Raw genomic sequence first — 13,725 nt, 5'->3', positions numbered from 1 at the left:
GACGTCAACTCCAGCTCGCTAACTAACCCAACGCGGGCAAATAGGCGAGAACCCCCATCACGTGCCAGGGCGGCGACTCGGGTTGGCTGCTGCCGGTGCCAAGCCCCACGGGATCCCACATACTGCAGGGATAATAAGCCCACCGCTTTGTCACAGCCAGCTGCCAACACACACAACACACACACACACACACACACACACACACATACCAACGACTCCAGCATCACACAACCTCGCACACCGCACCACCGCACCACCGCACCACCGCACAAACAGCACCAACCGTGCAGCAGAGCAGCATCCCTCTTCTCTTCCCTGCCCAGATCCCGCCCCACACTCACCCACTCCCACTCCCACTTACTTCGTCTCTGTCTATCCCTCCCCGCGTTCCCCATGTTGAGCCTTATGGACTCCTCCCTCTCTCCAGCGCTGCTCTCTCTCTGCCGGTGTCTTCTCTACAGATCGACTCGGCCCTGGGGATAAACTGCTGCTGCCATATCCGGTCTGTTGTAGTTTCTCCTGTATCCTCCTGCACACGCCACGCCACCACCGCTCTGTTCTCTCGCGCAACACACTCCCAGCGCAAACAGCCTGCTCAGCCACACACAAACTCTCTCTCTCACACACACACTCACCCGGCATCCTCTCACACGCTCACCCTCCTCGACCGGTATCACACAGGCCTGGTTTCTCTTTTCTCTTGCCCGTTTCTACCCATCACAAAAAACGAAGCAGAGGCGTCATACCCATTCTATCTCCCACATCCCACCCGCATTTCTTCTTTCTTCTCCAACGGTAAATCGAAATGCGGGACCTCCGTCGCCAGGCTCTGGAGAGCAAGAAGACCGTGTCCCGCAAAGCACAGAGCCGCGAAGCGTCCAGGACAAACTCCCGCGTGCTTCCGCTCCCAACTCGGCCCACAACTCCCGCCCCGCCTCGCGAAATGCGAGCAGGCACCCATCCGATGACGACGAAGATGGGGAGAGCGAAAGTACTACCTGGAGGCATGTTGTGTCATTTACTATTCCTTCTTCTTCTTCTTCTTCTTCTTCTTCTTCTTCTGCTACAATGTCTCCTGCTGCGCTGCTCATTGTATCCGCGTCGAGTTGTCATCCACCACCACTAACATTGGCATCTTTTTCTTGACTGTATCCAGTACCCCCTCCATCGACGACGGCTTCTCCGCCGCCAACGACGAAGAATCAGCCCCGGCAGAAACCCTCCAAGACCTCTCCGAAGTCATAAGAGACTTTACAGACCGCAAACGCAGCAGCGTCCTCAGCCGCGAAGAGAACCTGACCGCGTACGTCCGCATCCTCACCTCCCACTACATCGACGACGGCATCCCCAACTTCCCCGACCTCCTCTCCTCGCTCATCAAAAGCATCAGATCTGGATCCTCGGAGAAGGAGACCATGCTTGCCCTGAAAGCCGTCAGCCTCTCCGCACTCACCCTGCTCGATGAGAGCATATATGCCCGCATAGCTCCCGTCCTGAAACGGACGATCACAGACGCCTCGTCCTCAGCCACCAAGGCGGCCGCGATACACTGTCTAGGCGCCTCGACATACTTTGGCGGGGCGGGCGAGGATGGCATCCTCGAGCAGATGACCTTCCTGCTGGAGATCGTCTCGTCCGATGGCCACCATGTGAATGCGGGCGATGATGCGACAGTCGTTACGGCTGCCTTGGAGGAGTGGGGCTTCCTCGCCACGGAGGTGAAGGATTTGGAGAATGAAAGCGAGGAGGCCATCGAGGTCTTTGCAGAGCAGTTAGAGAGCAGTGAGAGCTCCGTGCAGATTGCCGCGGGGGAGAATATCGCGTTGTTGTACGAGAAGAGTTATTCGCCTCTTGCTGAAGGGGAGGTTATTGAGGAAGCAGGAAGCGGAGATGGGAACGGTTCCTCGGATGCTGATGGATCCGACGGCTTCAACGACGACGACGATAGAGGCGGCGGCAATGGGAATAATCAAGAAAAACGCCTGATCAAACGCTACAACCCGTACCACAACACGCCCCGCATCCTCACCCAGGTCAACGCGCTAGCCCACATATCCGGCCGCCATATCAACAAGAAATCCAAACGCTCGCTGCACGCCAACTTCACCTCCATCCTGAACACCATCTCCAATCCCCGGCGTGGGCCGCAGTATAGCAAGGCTATCGACAACGAGACCTGTCGGCAGTACGGGAGCCGGAAGACGGTGAAGATCCATCGCGATAGCGTCATGAGGCTTGATAGGTGGTGGAAGTGGCTGAGGCTTGCGGCGCTCAGGAGGCTGTTGAGGGGGGGCTTTGTGTCGCATTACTTCGAGGGCGATAGGGGCGTGTTGGATTGTTTGCCTGTTATGATGAGGCCGGTTGGGGGAGGCAGGGGGAAGTGGGCGGGGGCGCGGGGCAGTGGTGGTGGTGTTGGTGGTGGTGGTGAGGGGAAGAAGGGAGGGAGGATTGGCGGGGAGATGATGGAGATGTTTTCTTGTTGAGTGGTGGCCCCCTCGTTGTCTTTTCTTTTCCTTTTGCTTTTCTTATATTTGCTGGTGTGTGTAGATTTCTGTGTCTTATGGTTTTGCTTGGCCTTTCTCCTTACCCTGACTTGTCCGCTTACCTTGTTCGGTTTGCTCGCCTTTTTCGGTTCTCGGTTGAGATGGATTTTGTTTACTTTTTTCTCTGTTCGGGTCCGTCCCTAGTTATTCACAGTAACCTCCACATTCATGCATATCTCTCCTTCCCCCCCCCCCCCTCCGCCTCATTTCCAATACGTCAATTGCCAGCATTTCACAACCATATTTACGCTTTTGTTAGATCTGCATATCTCCTCCCTTTTTCCCTTGCATAAATGCAGGATGGCGATTTAAACCACTTATATATATTCGGGTTGTTTTTCACCCGGGCACAGTGATCCCCGATTCATCAAGACTCCTTTTCTAAACTACCCGTGGCATTTCCTCTTCCTCTTTGCCGAATATATATATCAAATACATATATTAGATATACACCTACCACATACACACTGCATCCGCCATGGGACGCATTCTAGATGAAATGAGAAGCGGGAGGTTCCCATGGGGGCTGGCTTGAGTGGGTTATTCAGTTGGAATATCGCTTTTTTTTTGCCTCGATCCACGGAGGGCATTGTTCATATATATATCTTTCATGTTCCCACAGTTCACAGTTCACAGTTCACAGTTCACAGTCCAGTGTCCATTGCTAATAACCTTACATAAAACTGTATAGTTATCACGCGTGAGCGGATGGCGGGCTTTCATTTTTAAATGCACGGAAATGTGCATGCACGCTTCGGACTTTGCCCGGACTTGTCAAGACGGGGAGAGAGAAATTCGAAACAGAGAGCCGGATGGAATGCAGGCTAATACACATACATGGGGTTACAAAGAACCACAACCCTCGCCGGGGGGCCCCGGGAATAATTATTTTTATTTTTTTCTTTTGGCATTTCCCACAGGGCAGAGAAGGGGGGGGGGGGGGGGGGGGGGGGGCGCAGTGGTGTAGAAGAACGGACGAAGCAGCGCACAAAAACGTTGCCGTGCTGTGAATGTATAATGTATGTTAACTCTGTGTGCAGGAGGTCAGTCATAAATAAGCCAGTGCCAATTTTCCCCCCCCCGTCCTCCTCTTTCGCGTATCGATCGCATAGGCGTGCTTGAAGACACAAAGCAAAGGATGGAATTTTGTGTGTTGTTGTTGGGGGGGTGTGCATGTTTGGGATTGAGATTGGGATGGGCATCTGATAAGGGGATTCCTCAGGGTGCCTGGAAGGGCATGCAACTGAGGAACTGGATGGGGAGGTGTTGGACGGGCGTGGGCTGAGTCCGGGTCGACCGAGAGAGGGAGAAAGGCGGCGGGTGCGGATAGGTGTGGTATGTCGGTGTGTCGGAGGATTGGGAGGAATGTAGCAGCAGCAGCAGCAGCAGCAGCGGCAGGTCCTTTGGTAGGGGGATGGTTCCGCTGATTCATGGGGATATCTAACAAATGAATGTATTGGTGTTATTTTTGATCTTGAAAGGGAAAAGAGACATGAGATAAATATGCCTGGATATTGTTCAAGGTCTGACTGATGTCTGCTGTCTGCTGTCTGCTGCAACATCTATGGATCTTCTGCCTCTCCGTTCACCTCCTTTATAAACATTGTCTGAAGAAGCCTATGGCATGTTCATCTGCATCTCACACATTCCTCAGCTGCATTGCATTTTGCCCTTTTGTTCTTTCACATTCTCTCTGTAAAGCAGCATTGCATGTGCAATAATATCTGCAGAAGTTCTCCTCCCTCCTTACAATGACAGTCACAAGCACAAATAATGTCAGTACAGCAAGAAAACACTCACTCCCCACTCATACCACATCAATCATCAGAGAAAAGAGGGAAAGAAAAAGAAAGAGAAAGAAAAGGGGAAAAAACATCCAGAATAGCGATCATCCATGCCAATACGCCAAAAACACCCATGGCCAGAGTACACACACTCATATCCAAATCCACACCCCACACCCCACACCCCACACACCACACCCCACACCCCCTCTTTCCCCCTCTCTCCCAATCCAATTCCAATCCCACACCGCCAGATACCCACATCTCATACCCGATGACTGTGCGACCGCCACCCTGCCGCGCCCGCAGAGCCCGGAGGCGCAGGCAGCGGACCAGAGGGCGGCGGGGCCACTCTCGACGGTAACGTCGCTGACTGTATAGCAGCCCGCGTCATCACTGCAGACGCAGACATGGGCGATGTATGCTGCGGCACAGACGTGTCGATGCTTGGGTAGCTCTTGGTGTACTTTTGGCGTGCCGAGGCGGGGTTGGCAGAGCCGTTCCCGTTGGGGTGATGAGGATTGTTGTGATTGTTGAGCGCTTTATGCAGATCGTGGTGGTCCGGGTGGTACTGGCTCGTGCCGTCTAGCGAGAGGTGTTCGAAGCCCACGGTTGGCGAGGGCTCCATGGCGGACATGGGATCCGAGTACATTCGTAGTCCGCCGCTGCTGTTCAGGGGTTCGCGGGTGATGTTTAGCGGTATTTCGCCTGAGGTGGGTGTGAAGCGGGGGGCGGGGGAGGGTTCTGCGGTTCGCGGGTGGGACATGGAGTCTCGTGAGCCGTCGCGGTTTATGGATTTGGGGGCTGGAGGGGCAAGGTAGGATTTGCGGTTGTGCTGTTCCATCATGCTGATTGCCCATTCGCGCAGGTTGACGGGGGTTCGTTTGGCGGCTTGGAGGAAGGCGTCCTTGTCCTGTTTCGCGTGGGGCGATGTTAGTATGTATGACATATAAAGACGTAGCAGGAAGGGGGGTTCATTTCGTGTGTAGCTGGCTGGCTGTGCTTACGTAGAGCTCGCGGGGAGTTGGGCGCTCTTCAGGCTTCTTGAGCAGGCACTTGGCCACAAAGTCATCAAGGATAGGTGGGAAAGCATCGCTCTTGGGCAGCTTTGGTGCCGGTTCATGCACGATCTGCTGCAGCAGGTCCAAAATTCCCATTGGGCCTGCGCTTGCACGGTCACCCGCTGCAGAATCTGTTGAGTCAAAGGGAAAGCGTCCCACGGCCAATTCCATGATGGTCAAACCGACACTCCACACATCTGAACGCACGGAATAGGCACCTCCCTGGATACGTTCGGGGGCCATGTATGTCGATGTGCCCACGAAGGTGTCTGCTATCGAGTTGACGGTCTCCGTAGCTACGCCAAAGTCGCAAAGTTTTATATTTCCTCGTGAGTTCAGCAGGACGTTGGAGGGCTTGATGTCTCTATGCATGATGCGGTGGACTTCGTAGAGGTATACTAGGCCACCCAGGATGGATTCTGCGATTTTTCCGAGGACGTCGACACGGACTGGGCCGAAGTCTTTGGAGACTCGGTCGAGAGAGCTACATGGGAGAGGGGAAAAGGAGTTAGTGAACATAGTTTTTTGTTTTTTATCTTTTATTTATTTTAATTCCCCTCCCACATCTCTACGCTGGTAGACAGTTATAAAAATAAACCCCTGCAAGCACTTACCCGCAATCCATATATTCCATGCAAAGTACAATGTCCCTGGCCTCGTTCTGAAAAGCACCATAGAACGTCACAATGTATGGCGAATTGCAATCATGGCCGACCTGTAGCTCCCGAACTATCTGCTTTCTCACATTCTCTTTGGCGTCTACCCGGATAACCTAACCGACAAACGAAATGAGACTGCAATTAGATCTGATCGGGTGCAAAAAGAAAACAAAAACAAAAAAAAAAAAAAAAAAGAGACATACCTTTCTAGCCATAACAACCTTCGTGGACACATGCATGACCTTGCTGACGGTGCCTCCATTGCCAGCGCCCAGCTCCTTCAGAACCACCAAGTCCTCACTCCTCAGATCAAGCTTAAACTCCAACCCGATCTCGAGAGTGTCTGTCCGGATGCCCTCTACATTGCCAATAGCTCCAGGTAGCTGAGCATCTCCGTCCGACGTATTCGACCCGGTCTTTGGTGCTGGGGCATTCAGAGCTAGCCCCTTGACGTTCTTTCGTTTCAGCGTTCTGGCCTTGAAGGAGTCACCCATCGTTTGGGTGTCCCAGCGGGGTGTTCAATTCTTTTGTGGTTCTTTTTCCTCTTTCCTGGTTAATTATTTTTTTTTCCCTTTCCTTTTTCCCTTTCCTTTTTCCCGGAGGTTTTCCTGTTCCCTTTTCCTTTCGTAATTCCGGATGGCAGAATGAGAAATGAGTGGGTAGGCTCGAGGAAGTGCCTGTTCCTATCTGTCTGTCAGGCCGCAAGAAAAGATAAATGAGAGGGGTCGGGTAGGAATTGGGGAGTCGAGCGAGAGTGAGTGATGGCGACCCAGCCACCCCGAGTCGAGTCGAGTGAATGATATTTAGGCGATAGGAGCTGCACCGCCGCCGTAATGAAGCATCGGTGGGAGGGGCGTTATTGAGGAAATGAAGGAGTTTGCTGGAGGAGATGGAGGTTTTTTTTTTTTTGTCGTTGAAGATTCCAGACTGAAGATGCTGTTGGTTGGGTTTTGGAGGGGCCGCAGATGGGCTAACAAAAACCAACTAACTTGAACTAACCTCAAACCTCAGGCCATCGACAGGGAGAAGAAGCAAATTATTTGATAAGATGACCCCGTAACTATTCGTTCACTAATCAACGAATAACCAATTGTATGGGGGCGGCCTTGGTTCTCGCATGCATATAATCACCTCTGCCAACCAATACCTATCTAATCCCAGGTGAAGATCCCGGGGGAGAAGAATTCCTTCAGGCCTTCTGCAGGCAAACGGTTCTTTGCCACCTACATGTAACTATACATTTTAACATGCATACCCTCTGTTTTTGATTTTGTCGATGATTAGTTTCTCTAGATGATTCTCGGCGTCTAATAAGTAACTATCTACAGCAGCCGCTTTTTTGGCTCGTTACGTCTGTAAATGATGTGCAGCGAACTTGTTCCAGAATCTCTCAAACCCTCGAATGGGCAGCTCCACGGGCAGGCTACTGCGGACTAAGGGCTTCTAGTTCTTGTGGAGTGGATATAAGGGACTCAGGGGAAACATTTGGGGGGGATTTGGGGCAGGGCGGGGAATGTGGTTCGCTTGCTGCGTTTGAAATATCGTCCGGGCTGTCAGAAGAGTGTATTAATTTAGCAGACTCGATCGACGGGTTGCAGCTGGTAATAGTGAAAATATATCATTGGAACAGATAGATGTGTAACTCTCCATTATTTAGTTAACTTCTTCAACTCTTTATTCATTCCTCTCTGTGTCTCTAAAATGCACCCCATTTGTTGCACAGTAAGTATCCAAGAACCCACCTGTCAGCCAATAAATGCCAGTTAGTTGCCCTTCACGAGAAGACACATATGCAGAGGCCCTGCCAAACCGATGTCCGGGCAGTCTAACAGAAAATAGAGCTGAATGGCCCGTATATACGCCGCCAATCCACGCCCAGAGATGCCCTGTCGAATGTTCAATTAACTAATAGTTCTACTTAGTCCTCGATCTGCTCAGCCAGTGGCTGGGGATGCTGTTCATGGGTGCGGGGGCAACATCCACAGGGAATTTCTTGGAAATCATGCCGTTCACTTGTTTATTTGTCGTTATCCTTCCATTCTCTCTTTTGATTCTTTCATCTCCTGCAATCAGCCGTGGAAAAATAACCATCGTGATGTCCAATGCTGGATGACGGACTCGAGTAAGTAGGAAGGAAGGAAAAGTAAAAGTATATGGGTTGGACTGTTAAATATCCTTCACGGAGAGCGGATGCATTCCTGCAGACGGTGAATTGTCCGATTTACCACCGCGCTGAAGAAGGATTATAACCCCAAGCAGAGTGGTGGAAATGGTGGCTATCTGGGTGCTTCAACATGAATCGTTCATCCATGTATGTATGTATGTATGTATGCATGCATGTGCTTGAGCCCGCCTTGGTATCAAGGGCTTGAGTCTTTTTGGCATAGATTAACAGAACGGCATGCCCCATCAATAATGAATATAAATGAGGGAGGATTGGCAATAGGCCCAGGAACAATCTATCTATCTCAAAGGCAACAAAGACAATAAATAGACAAAGGCTAGATAATTGTTTATCTTCAAGGCCGATTGATGGATAACTTCATCTAACTAATTAGCTGACGTCCTCACGTTCATATATATACAACATTCATGAATCCTTCTATCCTGTCATTTCCACGTTAGCAACGGGATCCGGTATGATATCCGACAGCGGTATAGCCCATTTCAGGGGAGGAAAAGCCAGGATGAAAGACGGAAGATGTTTTAAAAACATCTCCAAGTCATTACCGAACAAACATTTTACACAAAATTGAATTTCAGGTTGCAAAACAGCTCAGATATCACGCTATTCCGTATCTGGGTTAGGGGGCAATTAGTAAGCGTCCCGTGACCAGTTCAGCCACATCTCCAGCCACACGATTCCTCCCTTCTTTTTCTGGTTCTTCAACTATTTATTCTATTCAAGAGGTTCTTGACAGAGCTTCAACCCAACCCAACTCCTCTTAACTTCACTCAGACTGGGCAAAAGATTCTTCCTCTGCAGTTATCTTCTCCCATCCCCTGGCCTGTGCAACCGCCGTCCACCTGCCAGCATTTGGCTAGTCTGATCGCAGACTCAGTGCTCCTCAACACAGCCGTCTAATATGACGTCTCGAGACCTTCTTGAAAACGAAGCCCTGCTCGACGAGGAGGAGGACGATGGATCCTATGACAGCGAAGAGGGTGATGGCCCCAAGGAACACGAACGGCAAAATGGGCAATTTGAAGATTCCAGCGAAGAGGAGGAGGATGACGATGACGAGGAAGCGGAACGCGCAGTAAGCTGATGCTCCCTCCCCGCCTTCCCTCCGTTTTCCGCTTTTCGTCCCACCCTACAGAACCAGTGAGCTGAAGAGCTTTTGCTCCTTTTACCTGTGCAGGTCCGTGAAGGCTTCATTGTCGATGAAGATGAGGAAATAGAGGAACGGGAAGAACGTCGTCGTGAACGGAAAAGACGTCGTCAGGAGGAACGCGAGCGTGAAGACGAGGCGCTGGACGAAGAAGATATCTACCTGATCGGAGAAAATAACCCTGAGCTACAGCGCGCTCTCCCCACTGAGGTATGGCCGAGAGTCTGACTCTGTTTACTATAAAAAAAAAGTTGTCATAACACAACGTGCTAGAGCTAAATCATTTTTTGTCTTTTTTATTTTCATCTAGCAGTCCAAGTTCAAGAGACTAAAGCGCGGCCACAAGGCGGACAGAGATCGCCATGTGTCTCACGGCATCGACGACATGTTCAACTCCGATGAAGAGGAGGATGAGGTCGATCGTTATAGCCGGATTGGACGCCACGAGCGGAGAGGAATGGAAGATGATATGGAGAACTTCATCGAGGAGGATGTGTTTTCTGATGAAGATCTTGACCAGTTAAAGGAGGATGAGGAAATCGCCCGCCCCATGAGAAAGGGATTGTCGGGACTAGGTGTGACGGATGCCACAGGCCTGGACGAAACAGCGCTAGAGGACATGCGCATGGCCTTTGGTGATGGAAATGACTACATGTTTGCCCTTGACACCGAAGAACAAAATGAAAAGAGGGATGAAGATAAGGAAAAGCATCTGGACTTGAAGGACGTCTTCGAACCATCTCAGCTAGCGGAAAAGATGTTGACGGAGGAAGACAATGTCATTTGCTTCACCGATGAGCCCGAACGATGCCAAGTCGCGAGAAAACAACATAAGCACGTCATATTGACTGAGGAGCAGTTTAAAGAGGAGGCCATTTGGATATCAAACCTTATGTTATTAAAAAAACGCCTAGATCCGGACCTACGCGAACCGTTTCAGCGATCTATCGCCAAAGTCCTCGAGTTCATGATAACAGATGACTGGGAAGTTCCGTTTATATTCCAGCATCGCAAGGACTACCTCATCCATGCTGCAAAGGTCCCCGTCTCCCCCGATCCTTCTAATCCAGATGGTCCAGAATATGTCGTCAAGGCTGAGAAGCTCTTGAACATGACGGACTTGTGGGACATCTTCGAATACGATTTGAAGTTCCGCTCGCTTATCGACAAACGAAACACCCTGCAGAAGACCTATGATAACCTGCAAACCATCTGCAACGTCCATGATGACATCTTTGAATCGATGTTGCCCCTGGCTGTAACCATGGAGGAGCTGCAGGACGTGCAGGAATACCTCTATTTCCAGTATCCCACTCAGCTAAAGGATATCGCCATTGTTAATGGAAGTGGTGAGAATGGGACTTCTAAACAGCGACGGAAAGCTACTACGAGATCTTTCTCTGAACGTGTCAGAAATAGCCGTGCATACGAGCTAGTTCGTGCTTTTGGTATCACAGCTGATGCTTTCGCACAAAATGCTCTCAAGGAAGGGAAACGACAATATACTGAAGACCCCGTAGAGCCACCCGACGTGACGGCGGATAATCTTCTTGACGACATCTTCACGAACGGTGGCCATGCCTTGAAGGCTGCCAAAGCAATGTTTGCTGAAGAGATTACCATGAGTCCCAAGATGCGCAAGGTCATGAGACAGGCTTTCTACATGAACGGCATTATTGAATGTTTCAGGACTGAAAAGGGGTTGAAAAGGGTTGACGAACAACATCCTTACTACGAATTCAAATATCTACGAAATCAACAGCTTACAGACATTGCGAGACGACCTGAGCTTTTCCTCCGAATGCTCAAGGCGGAGGAAGAAGGGTTGGTGGATGTTAAAGTCCGGTTCCAGAACTTTGACAATTTCAAGAAAAATCTATATTCGCACATTGTCTCTGACAATTTCAGTGAACTGGCTGATGCGTGGAATAGAGAGCGGAAAGAAGTCGTTGATATGGCCCTTGGAAAATTAGAGAGGATCATGAGCCGCGGTGTAAAGGAGAATATCAGAACGGAATGTGAGAATCATGTTGCCAAGGAATGCAGAGAGGCGTTCTCGTTGCGGCTCGACCAGGCTCCCTATAAGCCGAAGGGTATGATTCTTGGCACTATTCCCAGAGTCCTTGCATTGTCTAATGGAAACGGTATTGTCGGGAAGGATCCCATTTACTGGGCGTGGGTTGAAGAAGATGGCAGAGTGCTTGAAAATGGGAAATTTACTGATCTCGCCCCAGGAGATTCGGGTCGCATGATCGCTGATGGGAAAGACGTGGCTGCCTTTGTTGAACTCGTTGAGAGACGCAAACCTGATGTCATTGGTGTCTCTGGGTTTTCGCCGGAAACTAGAAAGCTTTACAAGCAGCTGTCGGATCTTGTCTCTTCCAAGGACCTGCGTGGCGCTACCTATACCAACGATTACGATGAGGAGGCTAATGATCTCCTGGAAGTGATTATTGTGAACGATGAAGTTGCGCGGCTCTACCAGACTAGTGAACGGGCTAAGATGGAACATCCTAGTTTCGCGGCTCTGACTCACTACTGTGTCGCACTGGCCAAGTACCTGCAGAACCCGATGAAGGAGTATGCATCACTGGGCAGAGACATTGTATCGATTCAGTTCAAGCCCGGTCAGCAACTGGTTCCTCAGGACAAGATCTTGAAACAGCTCGAAACGGCACTGGTGGATATGGTCAATCTCTGTGGTGTTGATATCAATGAGGCTGCAACCGATACTGCCACTGCAAATCTACTCCCTTACGTCTGCGGACTTGGCCCCCGGAAAGCTGCCCATCTTCTCAAGATTATCAACATGAACGGGGGCATTGTTAACAATCGGATCGAGCTTCTAGGAGTCAATGCACATTATCCAGCTATGGGGGTTAAAGTTTGGAATAACTGCGCTAGTTTCCTCTATATTGATTACGATAGCACGGACCCCGACGCTGACTACCTCGACAATACTCGTGTCCACCCCGAAGATTATGACATTGGTCGGAAAATGGCTGCTGATGCCCTTGAGCTTGACGAGGAAGATATCAAGGCTGAAACAGATGAGAATGGGCAGGGAGCTATTGTTCGTAAACTCATCAAGGAAGATGCGCAGGACAGAGTCAATGACCTCATTCTCGAGGAGTATGCCGAACAGCTCGAGAAGAACCTCAACCAGCGAAAACGAGCTACCCTCGAGACCATCCGTGCGGAATTACAACAACCATACGAGGAGCTGCGTAAACAATTCGTCTTCCTTAGCACAGACGCTATCTTCACCATGCTCACTGGCGAGACCCACGAATCCCTAGCCGAAGGGATGATCGTTCCCATATCCATCAAGCGCGTTACCGATGACCACATCGACGGCAAATTAGACTGCGGCATCGACGCAGTCGCCGGCGAAGTGGAAATCACAGATCGCTACGACATCCCTATCCGCAGTCTATTTGCACCCCACCAAACTGTCCAGGGCAAAATTCTCTACCTCAACCGCAAACTCTTCCAGGCTAACGTCTCCCTGCGAGAAAGTGAGATTAGCAAGCCGTATCGACGCCACTTTGATCGGTTACGTGGAGAATGGGATGACCGACAAGAAGACGCTGATCGCGAAGCGTCACGTGAGAAGGCGGAGACGAGCGGTAGGACGATGCGTGTTATTAAGCATCCGCTTTTCCGCCCGTTTAACGCGGCGCAGGCAGAAGAGTTTCTTGCGCCGCAGAGTCGGGGGGATGCCGTTATTCGACCGTCGTCGAACGGCATTGATCATCTCGCGGTTACTTGGAAGGTTTCTGAAGGTATCTATCAGCACCTTGATATCCTGGAGCTGGATAAGGAGAATGAATTTTCGGTGGGAAAAATTTTGAAGGTGGGCGGGCGGTATTCGTATAGTGATCTTGATGAACTTATTGTCAATCATATCAAGGCTATGGCGAAGAAGGTGGATGATATGATGATGCATGAGAAGTTTCAGGATGGGAGTAAAAGCGATACCGGTACGTTTCTCTCCCTCTCTTTCTTTTCCTTCCTTCCCTCCCCTTTGCCATAACCCTGTCCCTGCCCCGTAAATCCCTCCAATAAATACATTTTCATACTGACTCCGCAATCCCCCAACAACCAGAGCGCTGGCTGGACACATACACGAAAGCCAACCCACGCCGATCTGTGTATGCTTTCTGTATTGATCCAAAGCACCCGGGCTGTTTCCACCTGTGCTTCAAAGCGGGAGAGAAAGCGCAGCTGAACAGCTGGACAGTCAAGGTTATTCCGCAGGGGTATGAGTTGCAGCGCAACCCGTATCCGGATATGATGGCGTTGTGCAATGGGTTTAAGTTGCTCTTCGCGAATTTGCAGACGAG

General features: G+C 50.5%; 3 protein-coding genes across 3 annotated transcripts; 2 read left to right on the top strand and 1 right to left on the bottom strand.

The window, feature by feature from the left end:
- Positions 1-805: 805 nt before the first annotated feature.
- PADG_05981 (uncharacterized protein) lies at positions 806-2,483 on the top strand (the record flags this gene model as incomplete). The annotated part of the gene is made up of 2 exons (XM_010762987.1): positions 806-1,008; positions 1,157-2,483. The coding sequence occupies 2 exons, from the start codon at positions 806-808 to the stop codon at positions 2,481-2,483; spliced, it is 1,530 nt and encodes a 509-aa protein (XP_010761289.1).
- A 2,109-nt stretch (positions 2,484-4,592) lies between these two features.
- Positions 4,593-6,541, bottom strand: PADG_05980 (STE/STE7/MEK1 protein kinase; the record flags this gene model as incomplete). The annotated part of the gene is made up of 4 exons (XM_010763194.1): positions 4,593-5,240; positions 5,335-5,872; positions 6,003-6,160; positions 6,251-6,541. The coding sequence occupies 4 exons, from the start codon at positions 6,539-6,541 to the stop codon at positions 4,593-4,595; spliced, it is 1,635 nt and encodes a 544-aa protein (XP_010761496.1).
- A 2,592-nt stretch (positions 6,542-9,133) lies between these two features.
- PADG_05979 (transcription elongation factor spt6) lies at positions 9,134-13,647 on the top strand (the record flags this gene model as incomplete). Its single annotated transcript, XM_010762986.1, has 5 exons — positions 9,134-9,307; positions 9,410-9,589; positions 9,690-13,362; positions 13,488-13,533; positions 13,623-13,647. 5 exons carry the CDS (start codon positions 9,134-9,136, stop codon positions 13,645-13,647), a joined length of 4,098 nt encoding a protein of 1,365 aa, XP_010761288.1.
- Positions 13,648-13,725: the final 78 nt, after the last annotated feature.

Source organism: Paracoccidioides brasiliensis (genome assembly GCF_000150735.1).
Source record: "Paracoccidioides brasiliensis Pb18 unplaced genomic scaffold supercont2.7, whole genome shotgun sequence".
NCBI lineage: Eukaryota > Fungi > Ascomycota > Eurotiomycetes > Onygenales > Ajellomycetaceae > Paracoccidioides > Paracoccidioides brasiliensis.
Note: the sequence above shows the minus strand (reverse complement) of the source record. Positions and strands in the feature narration are given on the sequence as shown.